At 63.0% G+C, this 14380-nt stretch overlaps 1 protein-coding gene across 1 annotated transcript; it reads right to left on the bottom strand.

Annotated features, from left to right (window-relative positions):
- Positions 1-7758: 7758 nt before the first annotated feature.
- CRYBA2 (crystallin beta A2) lies at positions 7759-13559 on the bottom strand. Its single transcript, XM_034786107.1, has 5 exons — positions 13478-13559; positions 12451-12622; positions 11904-12045; positions 9336-9478; positions 7759-7949 (listed from the first exon to the last, which is right to left on the bottom strand). Exons 2-5 carry the CDS (start codon positions 12606-12608, stop codon positions 7802-7804), a joined length of 591 nt encoding a protein of 196 aa, XP_034641998.1. The 5' UTR covers positions 12609-12622; positions 13478-13559; the 3' UTR covers positions 7759-7801.
- Positions 13560-14380: the final 821 nt, after the last annotated feature.

Genomic DNA, 14380 nt, shown 5'->3' with positions numbered 1-14380 from the left:
CCCCATCACACTCACTCCTGCTCTGTCACACTCATCTCCCCATCACACACACCCGCCTGTCACATCCACATCTGCCCTGTCACACTCTCCCCTCCTGCCCTGTGACACTGATCCCTGCCCTGTTACACTCACTCCCACCCGATTACACTCACCTCACCCTCTCCCCTACCTTGTCACATTCACTCCTGCCCTGTCACACCCTCATCCTTCCTGTCACACTCAACCCACCATGTCACACTCACCCCACCCTGTCACACCCACATCCTCCCTATCACACTCATCCTCACTGTCACACTCACCCCTCCTGCCTTGTCACACTCACTCCTGCCCTGTCACACTCACCCCCTCCTGTCACACCCACATCGTTCCTGACACACTCACATCCTCCCTGTCACACTCGCCCCCTCACCATCACACTCACCCCTCCTGCCCTGTCACACTCACCCCACCCTGTCACACCCACATCCTCCCTGTCACACTCACCCCTTGTCACGGCACACCCCTCACTGTCACATTCACCCCTCCTGCCCTGTCACACTCACCCCTGCTCCATCACACTCACTTCGCCCTGTCAAACTTGCCCCCTCTGTCAGATTCATCCTTCCCACCCTGTCACACTCACCCCAACCTCTCCCCCACCCTGTCACACTTGCTTCCTGATATTCAACCTCCCACCGTGTCACACTCATTACCTCCCCATTGCTATCTCCTCTCATCATCACACTCATCCCTTCTCGGTCCTGCCCCCCAGCATCACACTCCCTGCCACTCCCATCCCTCCTTGGGGTCACGGTCCCCTGCACTCCTGCCCCCTGACTGCCACACTCACTGTTCCCGAGATCCTGGTCCACGCCCAGGGCCCACTCCTGCCTGGACAGGGGCTGCCTGGATCGCAGCTCTGGACACCATGACCCAGGAGGCCCCTCCCAGCCCTATGTCCCTATGCAGAGCGAAGGCCTGGCGGTTTGTGGCTAGCCTACCCAACTGTGGCCTGGCTGCTGTGGTCTGCTAAGGGACTTGCAGCCACCAGAGGTTAGTCTGGGCACAGAAACACCCCCTCCTACCCAGGAACACCTTGTGCTGGGGACTGCTCCGGGAGGGGGCAGAGCTCTGTGTCTGTGTGTGTGTGTGGGGGGGGGGTATTCCCTTGCCAGCTTTACCGCGGCTATGAAACAGGGTGGCCCAAGGGTTGCACCAGTGAATCAGGCCCTGAGGGGTTAATATTGATTCAGACATTCATTTTGTTCCTATTAGGTTACAGTTTTCCCTGCCCCGTCTCTGCCCCTGTCCCATTAGAGGCTTGTACCTAAAGAAACCAAACAGCCACCTGAATCCATCCCTATGGGTGTCTAGGCATCTTCACTTGTTCCAGCCCAGAGACACCCAGGCACAGCTCATGAGAGTCTGGGCTGGAGTCTCCCTGTCCTGCTCCTAGTGCAGTGATCCAACCCTGTGCAGAGAGGTGGGGGCCGAGGTGGCCGGTTTGATGGGCAGCACTTTACTCTGGCTTTGCACAGCTGTGAATCTGACTGAAAGGCAGGGGAGAGGGGGAAAGGATTTACCGTTCTAATGACACCTCAGCTTTTCTTTTCAATCGCTGGAAATGAGAAAGTTTGTGCTGTTAAAGATTGAGGAAAGGAGTTAGACAAAGATTTATCCAGTTCTTTGGTACCCAAATGTGAATGATTCATTGTTGCAATTATCCCTGTCTATCAGCCAGTTCTGTCAAGAATTGTTATATTTGTGTGTAGTGTCTCTGAGTTGAGTCACTGCCAGTCTGGAACAGATGCAAACCAGTGTCCACGAGGTAAAAGGCCCATATCCCATTCCCCAACCCCCTGAGCCAGTCAGAGCCCCTGACCTGGCTGGATCAGAACCAGTTCCTTAGAGGTAAAAAGCCCCATATCCCACTCTCTTCCCCCCTCTTCCCCCACATGGAATCACAGTCTTTCTTAAACAGGAGGCATTTATTAAAGAAAACAGCTATAAACTGTAGACACAAACAAACAGACTCCTACACAGCTTGAATTCCAGCTTTGTCTCCATTGTTTACCAGGGACTACGCCCTCTCTGGCCCACTGTACAGCATACAGAGACCTTCAGTGGATGGATAATAGAACTGCAAATACATATCATTACCAAGGGGACCCAGAAGGTAATACAGCTCCTAGCTATAACCCCGCCTGCCCAGACTGCTGTGCAGAAATAATGGGGGAACAGCATCTTCCCCACTCCCAGCCCCAGCCCCTAAGCTAAGTGCGCAGAACATCATCCCCATGGAACTCCAGTGGCAAGGGGTGTGCACGGGGAGATGGTGCCACAAAGCTGACTTGGTAAGGCAGCCTAAATCTACCCTGCACAGCCCAGAGGCCAAGTCCCTGCCCTGACAAGCTTACAATCTAAATAGACATGATCCAGATAAGGAAGAGGATGGCAGAGGCCCTGTGTAGGTGCTCGCATAGCCTAGGGAGCTCATGGTATAAGAGTCTACGGAGTATCCCATTCCCTCGTCCCCATGAGCCATCCAAGCAGCCCCTCGGCCTGGGTGATGACTGCAGTGTGGAATGGATCCATCCCTCACGCCCCTTAATCCAAGGGCGTGGGTTAGGGGTGGGTGTCCCAGGGCGGGATGTCGGAAAGGCCTGGATAATATGGTGACCACAGATCCCAGTTCAAGTTATGCGCTAACGTAAGGACAACGGGACATTCTGACCTGAATGCAGGGGGCTCAGGGGGAGATGGAAAACCATGGGCTGAAATCTGGTGATGGGGATGTGGGATGTGATCCTCAGTGTACAGAACCATTGGCTCGCTCGCCTCCCCCCCGCCTGCACCCTCCCTCCTGCCTCCTTCCATTCATACATGGAGCTTTCCCTGCCCGACGGGTTCTCCTCACGCGTCCCAGACTTGCTTTAGCTGCCTGAGTCCTTCTAACCAACCGCAGGCAACTGAAAACAAGCCCGACACACAGAGGGGGCGAAGAGGGATCCACTCTGAGGACATCAGGGCAGCTCGTGGGCCAGCGACTGTGCCAGGCTCGGAGACCAGCTCCCAGATCCCCGGCCAGAGAAGATACCTGGGTCCAACCTGTATCCGAGCAGTTAGTTCTTTCTTCCCCGGAATGGCCTGTGGTGGCCAGGGCGTGGCACAAAGGAGCCGGGGCCAGGGGGCACCAGGCCAGCCAACCACTGAGCTCAGCTGTTGTTGAGGGAAAGGACAGGACCCACTCCACCAGGGCAGCCCACTCCCGCCATGGCCAGCGCATGGAGCCTGACTGCCCTCTCCCCCACACCTGGGCACAATGGGTGCAAAACACAGGCATCCAGGCGGGGAGCAGCTTACACTCGTTCTGCATGGGGGTGCCAGGCGAGGCAGGAAGCAAAGAACAGGGACTCCTGTGGGGGTGCAGGGCAGTGCTGAGCCAGGGTGCGGGGCATCAAGTGAAGGGGGGGGGGGCTCCTGGGCCACTCCAGGGCAGAGATGAGCCAGGCTTTGGAGAACAGGAGGAAGATGCAAAACTGCACAAATACCTACCATGCCCAGATGCCAGGGTCCTGATCTCCCATGCCGCCTGTTTCAGCTCCTGGCCCTCCCGACAGCCTGGGGGTTGGGACTAGGGCAGGAATAACAGGGCTGGGGGTGCAGGCCAGAGCTGAGACATTTCAGCCCAGCTTCTGGGGGAGGGGGGGAGATGTGGAGCTGAGCTAGCAGGGGAACTGTGGGATGGGATTGAGGGGCATTGGCAGGGCTGGGTACATGCCAGGGGGCAGTCCAGGGCTGACATAGCAGAGGGGAGGGGGAAAGGTTGGCATTGAGGGGTGTTGGCAGAGCAGTGGGGTGGGGGGATCCCAGGGCTGGGATAGCAGGGGGCTGAAGAGCAGGAGTGGAGGGGGGGTCAGCACAGCTGGGGGTGGTATTTGGGCAGCACCTTCCCATACCAGTGCAGTCTCTCCGCAGTGCTGGCAGCATCTCACCGTCCCTCCGGAGCAGGAAATCCATGGCCAGAAAAAAGGGGGGGAAGTGGTGGGTCACCTGGAGTCCCCCAGCCCCGCCGGGAAGTGTCCTGGCCTTAGAGCAGCGGAATGAGGAAAGTCCCAGCCCAACAGACTCCAACCCTCCTCTCCCAGCTCGCCAGGTCTCCAGCTCCCCTAGGAACAGCGGCGCCCTGGGGAGCAAAGCGCGAGCCGTGCCGTGCCGCCTGCCGGGGCTCCACTCACCGGGCGGAGCGGGAGCCGAAGGCTGACGTGTCCCTGGCCGGCGCGGGGCCGCTCAGGTGCGCTACCTGTGCGGGCAGGGTGGGCCGCCGCGTCGGCTGTGCAGGAATGTGTTTGTGGAAGGGGAGAGGCCGCCCAGCACTTCCTTATAGGAGCGGTGGGGGCAGGGTGTGCTGGGGATGGGGAGCCGGGTTGAGCCGGCAGCTGGGGGAAGGAAGGGGGGGCCGGTTTCCCGGGGGGAGGGAAGGGAAGGGAGAGGGCGGGGCTGGTTTCGGGGGCAGGTGTTGCAGGATAATTTTAGAAACCGGAATTCCTGAGCCATGGGGTTAGGGGCAGGGAGAACAGGGAGGCCCCGATCCTCAAAGGTGCCCAACTGCCCTTGAAATCAGCCGGGCTCTGGCACCCAACTGCCCCTGAGGGTCTAGGCCTAAACCCTTCCACTCTGGGGCCTGGGACCCTTCGCGGTGGGGCAGATGGCGGAGCTGGGGCAGAGAGAGAGGCCAGGACGCGCAGTCCTGGTCCCCTGGTTTAGCCCCTGTACATTCAGGGATGCCCCGAGCGAGCAGCGCCACTGTGCCACGGGGGGTGTTTGCAGATGAGTGGCGGGGGCCCAGCGCCTGGGGGGGGTCCGCCCGGGCACCTCCCTCCCTGTACTGCCGAGGGGCAGGCGCTGGGCCCTGTGCGGGGAGGGGAGCGGTTCCCGGGGCTCCGCGCGGGGGTCTCTCTGCCAGGGGTGACCCAAGGACCCCAAAGGGGGATCTCCAGGGGGACTTTACCCGCCGGGGCTCCGAGCAGGGGGCTGCCCGCGCTCCCCCGCTGCTCCCGGGGCGGGTCGGGGGAGGCGGAGCCCGGCCGGCCCGGAGCCGGATCCCGGTGCGGATGTGACAGCGTGGCGCAGACATGGGGCGCTCGGCCGCGGGTGGGGACCCCCGGACCCCTCGTGTGTGGGGAGGGGGATTGACCGGGGGGGTTACGGGGGCTCCACCTTCTGGCTGGTCTGCCCAGGGAGCCGGGCTGCGCCCCACACGAGATGGGGCTGCCTCAAAGCCCCCTGGACTAGCTCCTAATGCCCCCAGGGAATTCCCTCGTCATCCCCAGGGAATACCCCTAACAGCCCCACAACTCACCCCTAACTGCCCCTCACAACTCACCCCTAACTGCCCCATAGCTCACCCCTAACTGCCCCACAACTCACCCTTAACTGCCCCCCACGGATCACCCTAACTGCCCCTCACAACTCACCCCTAACTGCCCCCACNACTGCCCCTCACAACTCACCCCTAACTGCCCCCACAGATCACCCCTAACTGCCCCTCACTGTGGTTCACGTGACCATTTACTGCTTCTGTTAGGGTTATTCTCCACCCCCCCTCCCCAGCCCACCTGGGACCTTCTGCCCCCTCACGCCCCGCCCAGCCCCGCCCCCTGGGCCAGGGCTGATGGTGCCAAGGGCAGGCGGGAGGTGTGTGATAGAGCCCAGGGTCCTCATTCACCCCCACACGCAGGTCGGCGACGCTGCCCCCTCCAGCCCCTGGCTCCCCTGGCCTCGGGGTTTCTGCCGCTGGGCCCAGCGGGTATTGAAGCCGCAGGACCGGGGTGGGATGGGGTCTGTCGGTGGCCGGTGTCGATAGGGGCGCCAGTCCCTGCGGTGTTTGCACTGTTCCCGCATCTCTGTTTTTCTTCAAGCCCCAGCTGCTGGAGTCATGGGACTTTGGGAGACTCTCGGTTTCCATGGAAAGAAAAGGAAGTTCCTCGGCCTCGGGGCTGCAGCGAAAAGCCTGGGAATCTGCCCCCCGTGGACTCGAAAGCGAAGCAACAAACACAACCCACTGGATCCTCTGTGAAATCTCCTGGTTTTTAAGCCAGTCTCATGGGCTGGGGGCCCTGGCTGGCGATTTTCTGAACGCTTGGGATTGGTCCCTCTGGTTCGTGTGTGGGCGCCCCTGCCAGACCCAGGTGTGCAAAGAAACTCCGCTCCCTGCCACTGGCCCTGCCTCAACCCCCCTCCCCCCCATCCGCTGGCCCTGCCTCACCCCCCCACACACACACACTCCCATCCACTGGCCCTGCCTCACCCCCTCACACACACACTCCCAACCGCTGGCCCTGCCTCCCCCCCCCCCCCCCCTTCTGTTGGCCCTGCCTCACCCCCACACACCCCCACCCCCTTCTGCTGGCCCTGCCTCAGCCCGCCACCCCCCCCCTTCTGCTGGCCCTATCTCTCCCCCCCACACACCCTTCCGCTGCCCCTGCCGCCTCCCCATCCACTTCTGTACCCAGCCGCTTGCTCCAGCTGCCCTGGCTCGGTCTCCCACCCACCCTCGCCCCACATTCTCCCCTCCTCCAACACCGGCCTCCTGCCCGGCTGCAGCGTCCCTGTATCCCGGGCTCTCGTCCCCCGCTCCCTTCCCCGGGACGGGTGATTGCAGCAGCACCGAGCGGCCAAACAGGACTCGAGTGTGACGGGCTCAGACACGTGCTGGGATCAGAGCCGCCGCCCCTCAGCGGCCACACTCCTACGTCAGCCCCTTCCTTCTGCCCCTGCCGGGCCCCACCCAAGGGCCCCAGGCTGGAGCCCTTTCTTTGGGGTAGGCAGTATAGGGCTCTCGCTTTGCCCGCGCCTGGCTTTGGATGTTACGGGTGAAGCGATCTGGGCAGTCGCTGTGTGTGTGAGAGCGAGAGAGCGCACTGCCCTCTACTGGCTGCACTCAGAACTGCTCCACCATGTGTCAGACTCTATACTGCTAACAGCGAAGGGGATTCTCCGTTAGAGCAGGTGCTTTCTGGAGAGGGGGGATCTGTCCCAGCTGTTGCGAGGTTCACAGCAGGGCGCCCAATGGTAACCTGGAGGGGCTAAGTGGCCGCTGAGTTGCACTAATTGGCAATCAGAAAGGCCGGCAGGTGTGCGTGGGATGGAGGCAAATTGGCCCCGGAGGGAGGGGAAGGTGACCCCCTCCCCCAGTTGAGCTGGGAGGGGAGAACTGAGCTCGTGTGGGGCTGCAGACCCGGTGACCCCCCCACCCCCACCCCGCTACCCGGTGTGCGGCTGGTACAGCTCGCCGAGACTTCCAGCGCCCGAGTGTCACTGAGCAGTGCGTGTGCACCCGTGTGCGTGCAGCAACCTGAGTGCGCGTGCAAAGCTCCAGTGCACACTCACAGCCGCACACTCACGCCCGGCTGGTCCGCACTGGGCAGGGAGGGAGGGTCCGGCTGTGCCCTGGGGCAGGGGCAGCAGGGGGACTCCAGGGTTTGGTGCCGACCCCGCTTTGCATCCCTCGGGGGGGGGGAGGAAAAGAGTCGGACCAGATGATCGAATGGCCCCGTCTGGCCTCTTCGGCTCTAGGTTTCTGCCCGCCCCTCCATGTCCCTTTCTCCAGGTGCCCGCCCCCACCTGGGCTACGAGCCCGGCTCCCACGGCTGCTGCAGAGACCTGGGGGGCAATGGGCGGGGGGCTCCCTTTTCATTTGCTCCGTTCCCCACCCCCCGGCCCAGCGCCCAGCGCAGCTTTCCCCCCAGACAGAGACGCGAGCGGCCCAGCCTGGTTCGAGACGTCTTTATTCGGTAGCGGGCGCGGGGCCGGCCCCGGCTCAGTGCTGGACGCGGCGGATGGACTGGACCTGGTTGGTGTGGGCCTGTGAGCTGAACTCTGTGTACTTCGGGAACTCGCCGTTCTGCCGGTCCCGCTCCAGCACGTACTGGTAGCCCCGGTACCCCGGGTACTGGTACGCGACCCACCTGCAGGGGGCAAAGCATCGCCATGGAGCAGAGCCCCCGCCACAGCTCCCCCCTCCCTCGGGCCCTGGGCCAGCCCCCCCTGAGCGGGTGGGGGTCCCGCTTCAGGGCTGGGGAAGGGGGATGCTCTCCCCACCCTCACAGGGTCTCCCACTTCCTCCCTTTGGGGTTGACAAACAGGCACCCTCCTCTGAGCCTCTCTTGGCCCCCCTCGAATTCGGGTCCCTTTCCTCCCCCAAATGCTCGGCCACTCCCCATGCTCCCCCACTCAGTGCAGGTCTGAGCCGCAACCTCCCAGCCGAGCTCAGGGACCGGGATGGTGCATAGGGCCTAGTGAATCATAGACTCATAGAATATCAGGGTTGGAAGGGACCTCAGGAGGTATCTAGTCCAACCCCCTGCTCAAAGCAGGACCAACCCCAACTAAATCATCCCAGCCAGGGCTTTGTCAAGCCGGACCTTAAAAACCTCTAAGGAAGGAGATTCCACCACCTCCCTAGGGAACCCATTCCAGTGCTTCACCACCCTCCTAGTGAAATAGTGTTTCCTAATATCCAACCTAAACCTCCCCCACTGCAACTTGAGACCATTGCTCCTTGTTCTGTCATCTGGTACCACAGAGAACAGTCTAGATCCATCCTCTTTGGAACCCCCTTTCAGGTAGTTGAAAGCAGCTATCAAATCCCCCCTCATTCTTCTCTTCTGCAGACTAAACAATCCCAGTTCCCTCAGCTTCTCCTCATAAGTCATGTGCTCCAGCCCCTGAATCATTTTTGTTGCCCTCCACTGGACTCTCTCCAATATGTCCACATCCTTCTTGTAGTGTGGGGCCCAAAACTGGACACAGTACTCCAGATGAGGCCTCACCAATGTCGAATAAAGGGGAACGATCACATCCCTCGATCTGCTGGCAATGCCCCTACTTATACAGCCCAAAATGCCATTAGCCTTCTTGGCAACAAGAGCACACTGTTGACTCATATCCAGCTTCTCCTCCACTGTAACCCCTAGGTCCTTTTCAGCAGAACTGCTGCCTAGCCTAGTGCATAGTGCCCGGGGTGGTGCATAGTTTCCGGGGTGGTGCATAGGGCCCGGGGTGGTGCATAGGGCCCGGGGTGGTGCATAGGGACCGGGATGATGCATAGTGTCCGGGGTGGTGCATAGGGACCGGGGTGGTGCATAGTGTCCGGGGTGGTGCACAGGGACCGGGGTGGTGCATAGGGACTGCAATGAAGTTTAGTGCCCAATCCAGCCAGGCGCAGTGCACCCTGGATGGCCAGTGACCCCAGTGGATGTTGGGGGTGCTGAGCACCCTACCAGCCAGCCCCAGTGAGGTGACTGTCCCAGGGTCACACAGCCCAGGGCACCCCACGGCTGGCGGCTACTTACGCTCCCGAGTTCACCTTGATAGAGGCCACCTCTTTGTTGCCCCAGCCCATGGCCTGCAGCGAGGGGAAGTCGTCGCTCAGCTCAAATTTCCGCCCCTGGAAGTTCTCCGCCTCGTAGAGGGTGACTTTGCTGTCGCTGTGGTTCTGTGCAGGGAGGAGGCAGGTCAGGACGGGGCCCCCAAAGCCAGACGAGGCTCCCCACTCACCCCCTCTCCAGCCCCCTCTTCTCTCGTGTCCTCTGGGCTCTGTGCCCAGCCCCTCTCCCCTGGCAGCGCTGCTCTGCCTACGGCCCCTGCCATTCGGGGGTAGGGGGACGGCACTCCCCCAGATCTGTGGCAAGGCAGCCATACCCCACTCAGTCAGCGGGGTGCCCCGGGGAAGGGAGGGGAGAACCGATGCTCCTAACAGCACCTGGTCTTTCTTTCTCAGCTGCCTCCTTAACTTGAAATCACCGGCCTCGGCTGGAGATGCCCTGCCCCGGCTCCCAGTGCAGAGGGGCAAACGGTGCCAAGGGCTGGGCTGACCGGGCTGGGCCAGGGAAACAGCAAAGGGTCCCACGCTGGTGCCAGGCACTGCACAGACCCAGCACGAGCCGGCCCTGCCCCAGTGACAGGGACAAGGCAGACGAAGCTGAGACACCCCAGGGAGCTGAGACCCCCAGGGTCACGCGGGGGAGGCAGGGGAGGGTTCCCTCGAGTCCCAGCCCAGTGCGTTCACCACCAGGTCAGCCGCGCAAACCTCTCCAGCTACCCGCCCCTGTGTCCTGCTCCCCATTCCTCTCCCCTCCCAGAGACACCTGCCCCACAGCCACCCGGGGAACTGGGGGCCGGAGCTGCAGGGCCCTGCTGGCCAGGGCCCTGTCTCACTCCAGAGGATGTGCTTGTCTCTCCCTGGTGCCCGTGTCTGCCTGGGGGATGCGCTGGTACCCCGTGCCAGGGCAAGCCAGAGGCAGGCGAGTGAAGATGCCAAACGCCCAGTAGTCTCGCGCCTGAGCTGTCTCTGCTACAGAGAGACGATGCAGATGCTCCGGACAGCCGTGGCCTGCGTCTGCCCATTGGGCACCGAGAGCCGGGGTTGGTTCTTGGCCCGTCGGGGTGCCGGCTGGCTGGCAGGCTGGCGGGCACCGAGGGGTTAATCCCGAGAACCGCACTAGACGTGGTGCTGTCGGCCCCCCCTCTCCCCCCGTCCACGTTGTTCCCCACCGAGCAGCCCTGCCAGCGAGCAGCGATCTTATCTGAGCCCCTTTATTAAAGCCTGAGCATATCTGCCTGGCGGTTATTAAAACGCCGGGGCGGGAGGCAGTGCTGGAGCAGGGGACGTGCCAGGGTTTAAAGCCCCCACGTCTCTGCAGATGGCGCGATAGGGCCGCAGCCTGGCGGGGGGGAGAGCCGAGACCTGGGTGGGAATGTCCGGCGAGGCCACGGCAGTGTCCCTTCCCGGTGTCACTGGCCCCAGCTGGCGGGAGTGTGTCCCATGCCAGGCTGCCCCTTTGCCACCGGGCACCCACCCCCTTCTCTGGGAGCCTGGCACAGCCCAAACAGTGGCACTTCGGTTCCCCGCCGCTAGCCTCACCTGCTCCCGGGGTGGGTGGGGGTTAAACACCGAGTGCTGCCGGCTGCCGGTTGTGTTTCGAATCACAAAATGGGTTCATGAGAGGGATCCGAGGAAGGGTTTTAACCTCAGCACCCTACTGCTGAGCGGTAAAGGCAGTGACCTGGCAACCGTATGACTGTCTGTCTGTCCATCCATCCCCACATACCCACCCTCTGTCTGTCCATCCCCACATACCCCCCGTCTGTCCGTCCATCCCCACATACCCCCCCTCTGTCTGTCCATCCCCACATACCCCTCGTCTGTCTGTCCATCCCCATACACCCCCGTCTGTCCATCCAGCCCCATACGCCCCCTGTCTGTCCATCCAGCCCCATACACCCCCTGTCTGTCTGTCCATCCCCATACACCCCCTGTCTGTCCTCCATCCCCATACACCCCCCGTCTGTCTGTCCATCCCCATACCCCCCCCTGTCTGTCCATCCAGCCCCATACAACCCCTGTCTGTCCATCCTCCCCATACACCCACTGTGTGTGTGTCCATCCATCCCCATACACCCCCCTGTCTATCCATCCAGCCCCATACACCCTGTCTGTGTGTCCATCCCTCCCCACACACACCCTCTCTGTCCATCCATCCCCCATATACCCCCTGTCTGTGTGTGTCCATCCATCCCCACACACACAACTCTGTCTGTCCATCCATCCCCATACACCCCCACTCTGTCTGTATCCATCCATCCTCATACCCCCCATCTATCTATCTATCTATCTATCTATCTATCTATCTATCTATCTATCTATCCCCAGGAACACCCACAGGAACCCTCTCTGTCTATCCATCCCTGCTCATCAACCAGGCACAAAGATGATACAAGATTTCCATGAGCCTTCCCATTGTCTCCTCGGCCCCAGGCCCCCTGCTGTGCCGTGGCCCCTGGTCCAGTGTGCCGGGCGCGTGGGCAGAGATGGGGATGAGACAGGGGAGGGGGTGCATTCGAAGGCACGTCCGACTCACAGCGCATTTGATGGGCCGGAACGACAGCAGGTGCTCGGTTCGGTAGCCGCTGTTTCCGCTCCAGGCCTCCCAGCGGGGGTAGTCGCCCTTCTCCAGGATGAACTGCTGCCCCTGGTACTCCGGGTACTCGAAGCCCACCCAGCTGTGCGAGAGGGGGAGGGGACGGTGTCAGCGGAACCAGCACGTCTGCGGGAACGTGCCCCCAAAAGCAGAGCTGGCAAAGTCCCTGGGAGGAGGGGGCAGGGCAGGCCCCCAAGGGACCCAGTCTGGGCTTCCCCCACCTGGACAGATCAGCTGCCCCTTGCCCTCAGCACCGCCTGGGGGGAGGGAGCCCGTTCCCCATTTCACAGCGGGAGAAACCGAGTCACAGAGCAGGGAAGCGACTGGCCCAAGGTCACCCAGCGAGTCCGTGGCAGAGCTGGGGTTAGGACCCAGGCGTGTGCTCTGACCCCTGCTGCACTGTGGAGCTGCCCTACGGCCCGGCGGCTTGCGGGAGGAGGCGGCGAGGGGGCCCGGGGCAGGTGAGGCTGGGGCCTGGGGCACTTACGGGCCATTCTCCACCTTGATGGAGCGGAGCTTGCGGAAGCCGCGGTCCATGACGCTGGGACACTCCAGCAGGAACTCGCTGCGCTTGCCCTGGAAATTCTCCTCCTCCCAGACCGTGAGCTTGAACTGGCCCAGGGCCTCCATGGGCGGGCTGGTCATTGGGAGCTCTCCAGCTGCAGAGACAAAGCCCACCTCAGCCACACGAGACCTCCGCCCTGGCCCCTCGCAGCAACACGGCTCCAGCAGGGCAGGGCACGAGTCTCAGCTACGCCCACGGGGGAATCTGGGTTCCTAGAGCTCATCCGGCCCCAGGGTTCGCCTCTGCTCCGAGGGGGATAGCAGCACCGAGGGTTGGGGCAGCTACATGGTGGGATTGAGGAGTTAGGGGCATGGAGCCCAGGGCTGGGCTAGCAGGGGGCTGCGGGTCGGGAGTGAGGGGCACCGGCAGAGCTGGGGGAGCCCAGGGCCGGGCTAGCAGGGGGCTGCGGGTCGGGAGTGAGGGGCACCGGCAGAGCTGTGGGGGAGAGCCCAGGGCTGGGCTAGCAGGGGCTGCGGGTCGGGAGTGAGGGGCACCGGCACAGCAATGGCGGGGGGAGCCCAGGGCTGGGTTAGCAGGGGCTGCGGGTCGGGAGTGAGGGGCACCGGCAGAGCTGGGGGGGGGAGCCCAGAGGCTAGCAGGGGCTGCAGTTCACAGGAGCCCCCCACACCCTAAAAACAGGGCATGGGCAGGGTCCCAGCACCCACTGGGACGCTCATGCAGCAGCAGGGTGACTCCATGGCGCAGTTATCGGGGTGCATGGCAGATGTGCCCTCGTGGGAGGGCTCTGCCCCTCCAGCTTCCCTAATCCTGTGCTGGGGAGGGGGGGGGGGGCGAGGAGGCAGTGGACAGCCAAGACAGCAAGTCCCCGAAACCAGAATCCACGCCAAAAATACCAACGTGCCAGCTGTGCTGCCCCCCCCAAGCGCCCCCAGAGAGTCTCCTGGGGGGCGGCTGCAGGGGCCTGGGGGGTTCATAGCCTGGTACTTACTTGGTCTGCAGGGCACAAAGACGAGGGTGGCGCTGTGGGGCTGGGGGCCTCCCAGGGCCTCTTATAGCCCGGCCGGCTCAGTGCCGCGTGTGCACAAGCAGGCAGGGCTGAGTCAGCGGGGGGAAGCCCGGGGGGGGCGGGGGGCCAGGCGCCGGCTTGTCCAGTCCACTCAGCCATTGTGGGGGGATCAGCCGCCCGGGCGCACAATGGAAAGTGCTGGGCCGCGCTCGCTCCGGAGCTCAGGGTCACAATAGGGAAAACGCCTGACGCTCCACTTTCCTTTCTCCCGCGGCACAATGCGCCCACGCTGGGGGGATTAGGGGCAGAGCCGGGGCCAGTGGGACGCCAGACGGGGGGGGGGGGGCAGGGGGGTCACGGGGGGGGGCAGGAGCTGCGCTGCTCGCTGGGCTGTGGATGAAATGCCACGGTGGAGGCCAGGGGACGCTGGGGCAGACGCTTCCCTTCCTTGGGTCACGGATGCCAAGCTGTGCCCAGCCCCCTGCCCAGGGCTCACTGCCCTGAGGCTCCTGGGGGAGGCTTGGCCCACCCACCTCCCACGTCAGATCCTCTCCCCAGCCTGTCCCGCACCTCGGCGGGGTCGAGCTGGGGCGGTGGGTCCCAGCACTGGGATGGGGATCGGCCCATCCCGGCGTCCCGCCTGCCGCCCCACGCGCTGCCTGAGCAGACAGCCAGGAACCCCGAGCAGGGGGTGCTGTTCAGGGCTGGCCCCGCAGCGGGAGCGAGGCTAGCGAGCTGGGGGGTGGGAATCAAGCAGATTTCCGGGGATTCCCCCTCATCTTGCTCCAATCGGGCCCCTCTGGGGGCTCTTCTCTTTCTCGCTGCCCGGCAGGGCCGGGCCGCTGGGCGATGCACGTGCCCAGTTCCCATCCCTGTGCCCCCCCA

This window comes from Trachemys scripta, chromosome 11 (genome assembly GCF_013100865.1).
Source record: "Trachemys scripta elegans isolate TJP31775 chromosome 11, CAS_Tse_1.0, whole genome shotgun sequence".
Taxonomy (NCBI): Eukaryota; Metazoa; Chordata; order Testudines; family Emydidae; genus Trachemys; species Trachemys scripta.
The sequence above is the reverse complement of the archived record's forward strand: the minus strand, read 5'-3'. Positions and strand labels throughout refer to the sequence as shown.

Excerpts from the sequence above, each read along its gene's own strand:
- CRYBA2 (XM_034786107.1), bottom strand. The coding sequence starts at position 12,608 with ATGACCAGCCCGCCCATGGAGGCCCTGGGCCAGTTCAAGCTCACGGTC. Across the intron at positions 12,046-12,450 it reads ATCAAGGTGGAGAATGGCCC|CTGGGTGGGCTTCGAGTACC; the intron begins GTAAGTGCCCCA and ends CCTCTCGCACAG. Across the intron at positions 7,950-9,335 it reads ATCAAGGTGAACTCGGGAGC|GTGGGTCGCGTACCAGTACC; the intron begins GTAAGTAGCCGC and ends TGCCCCCTGCAG.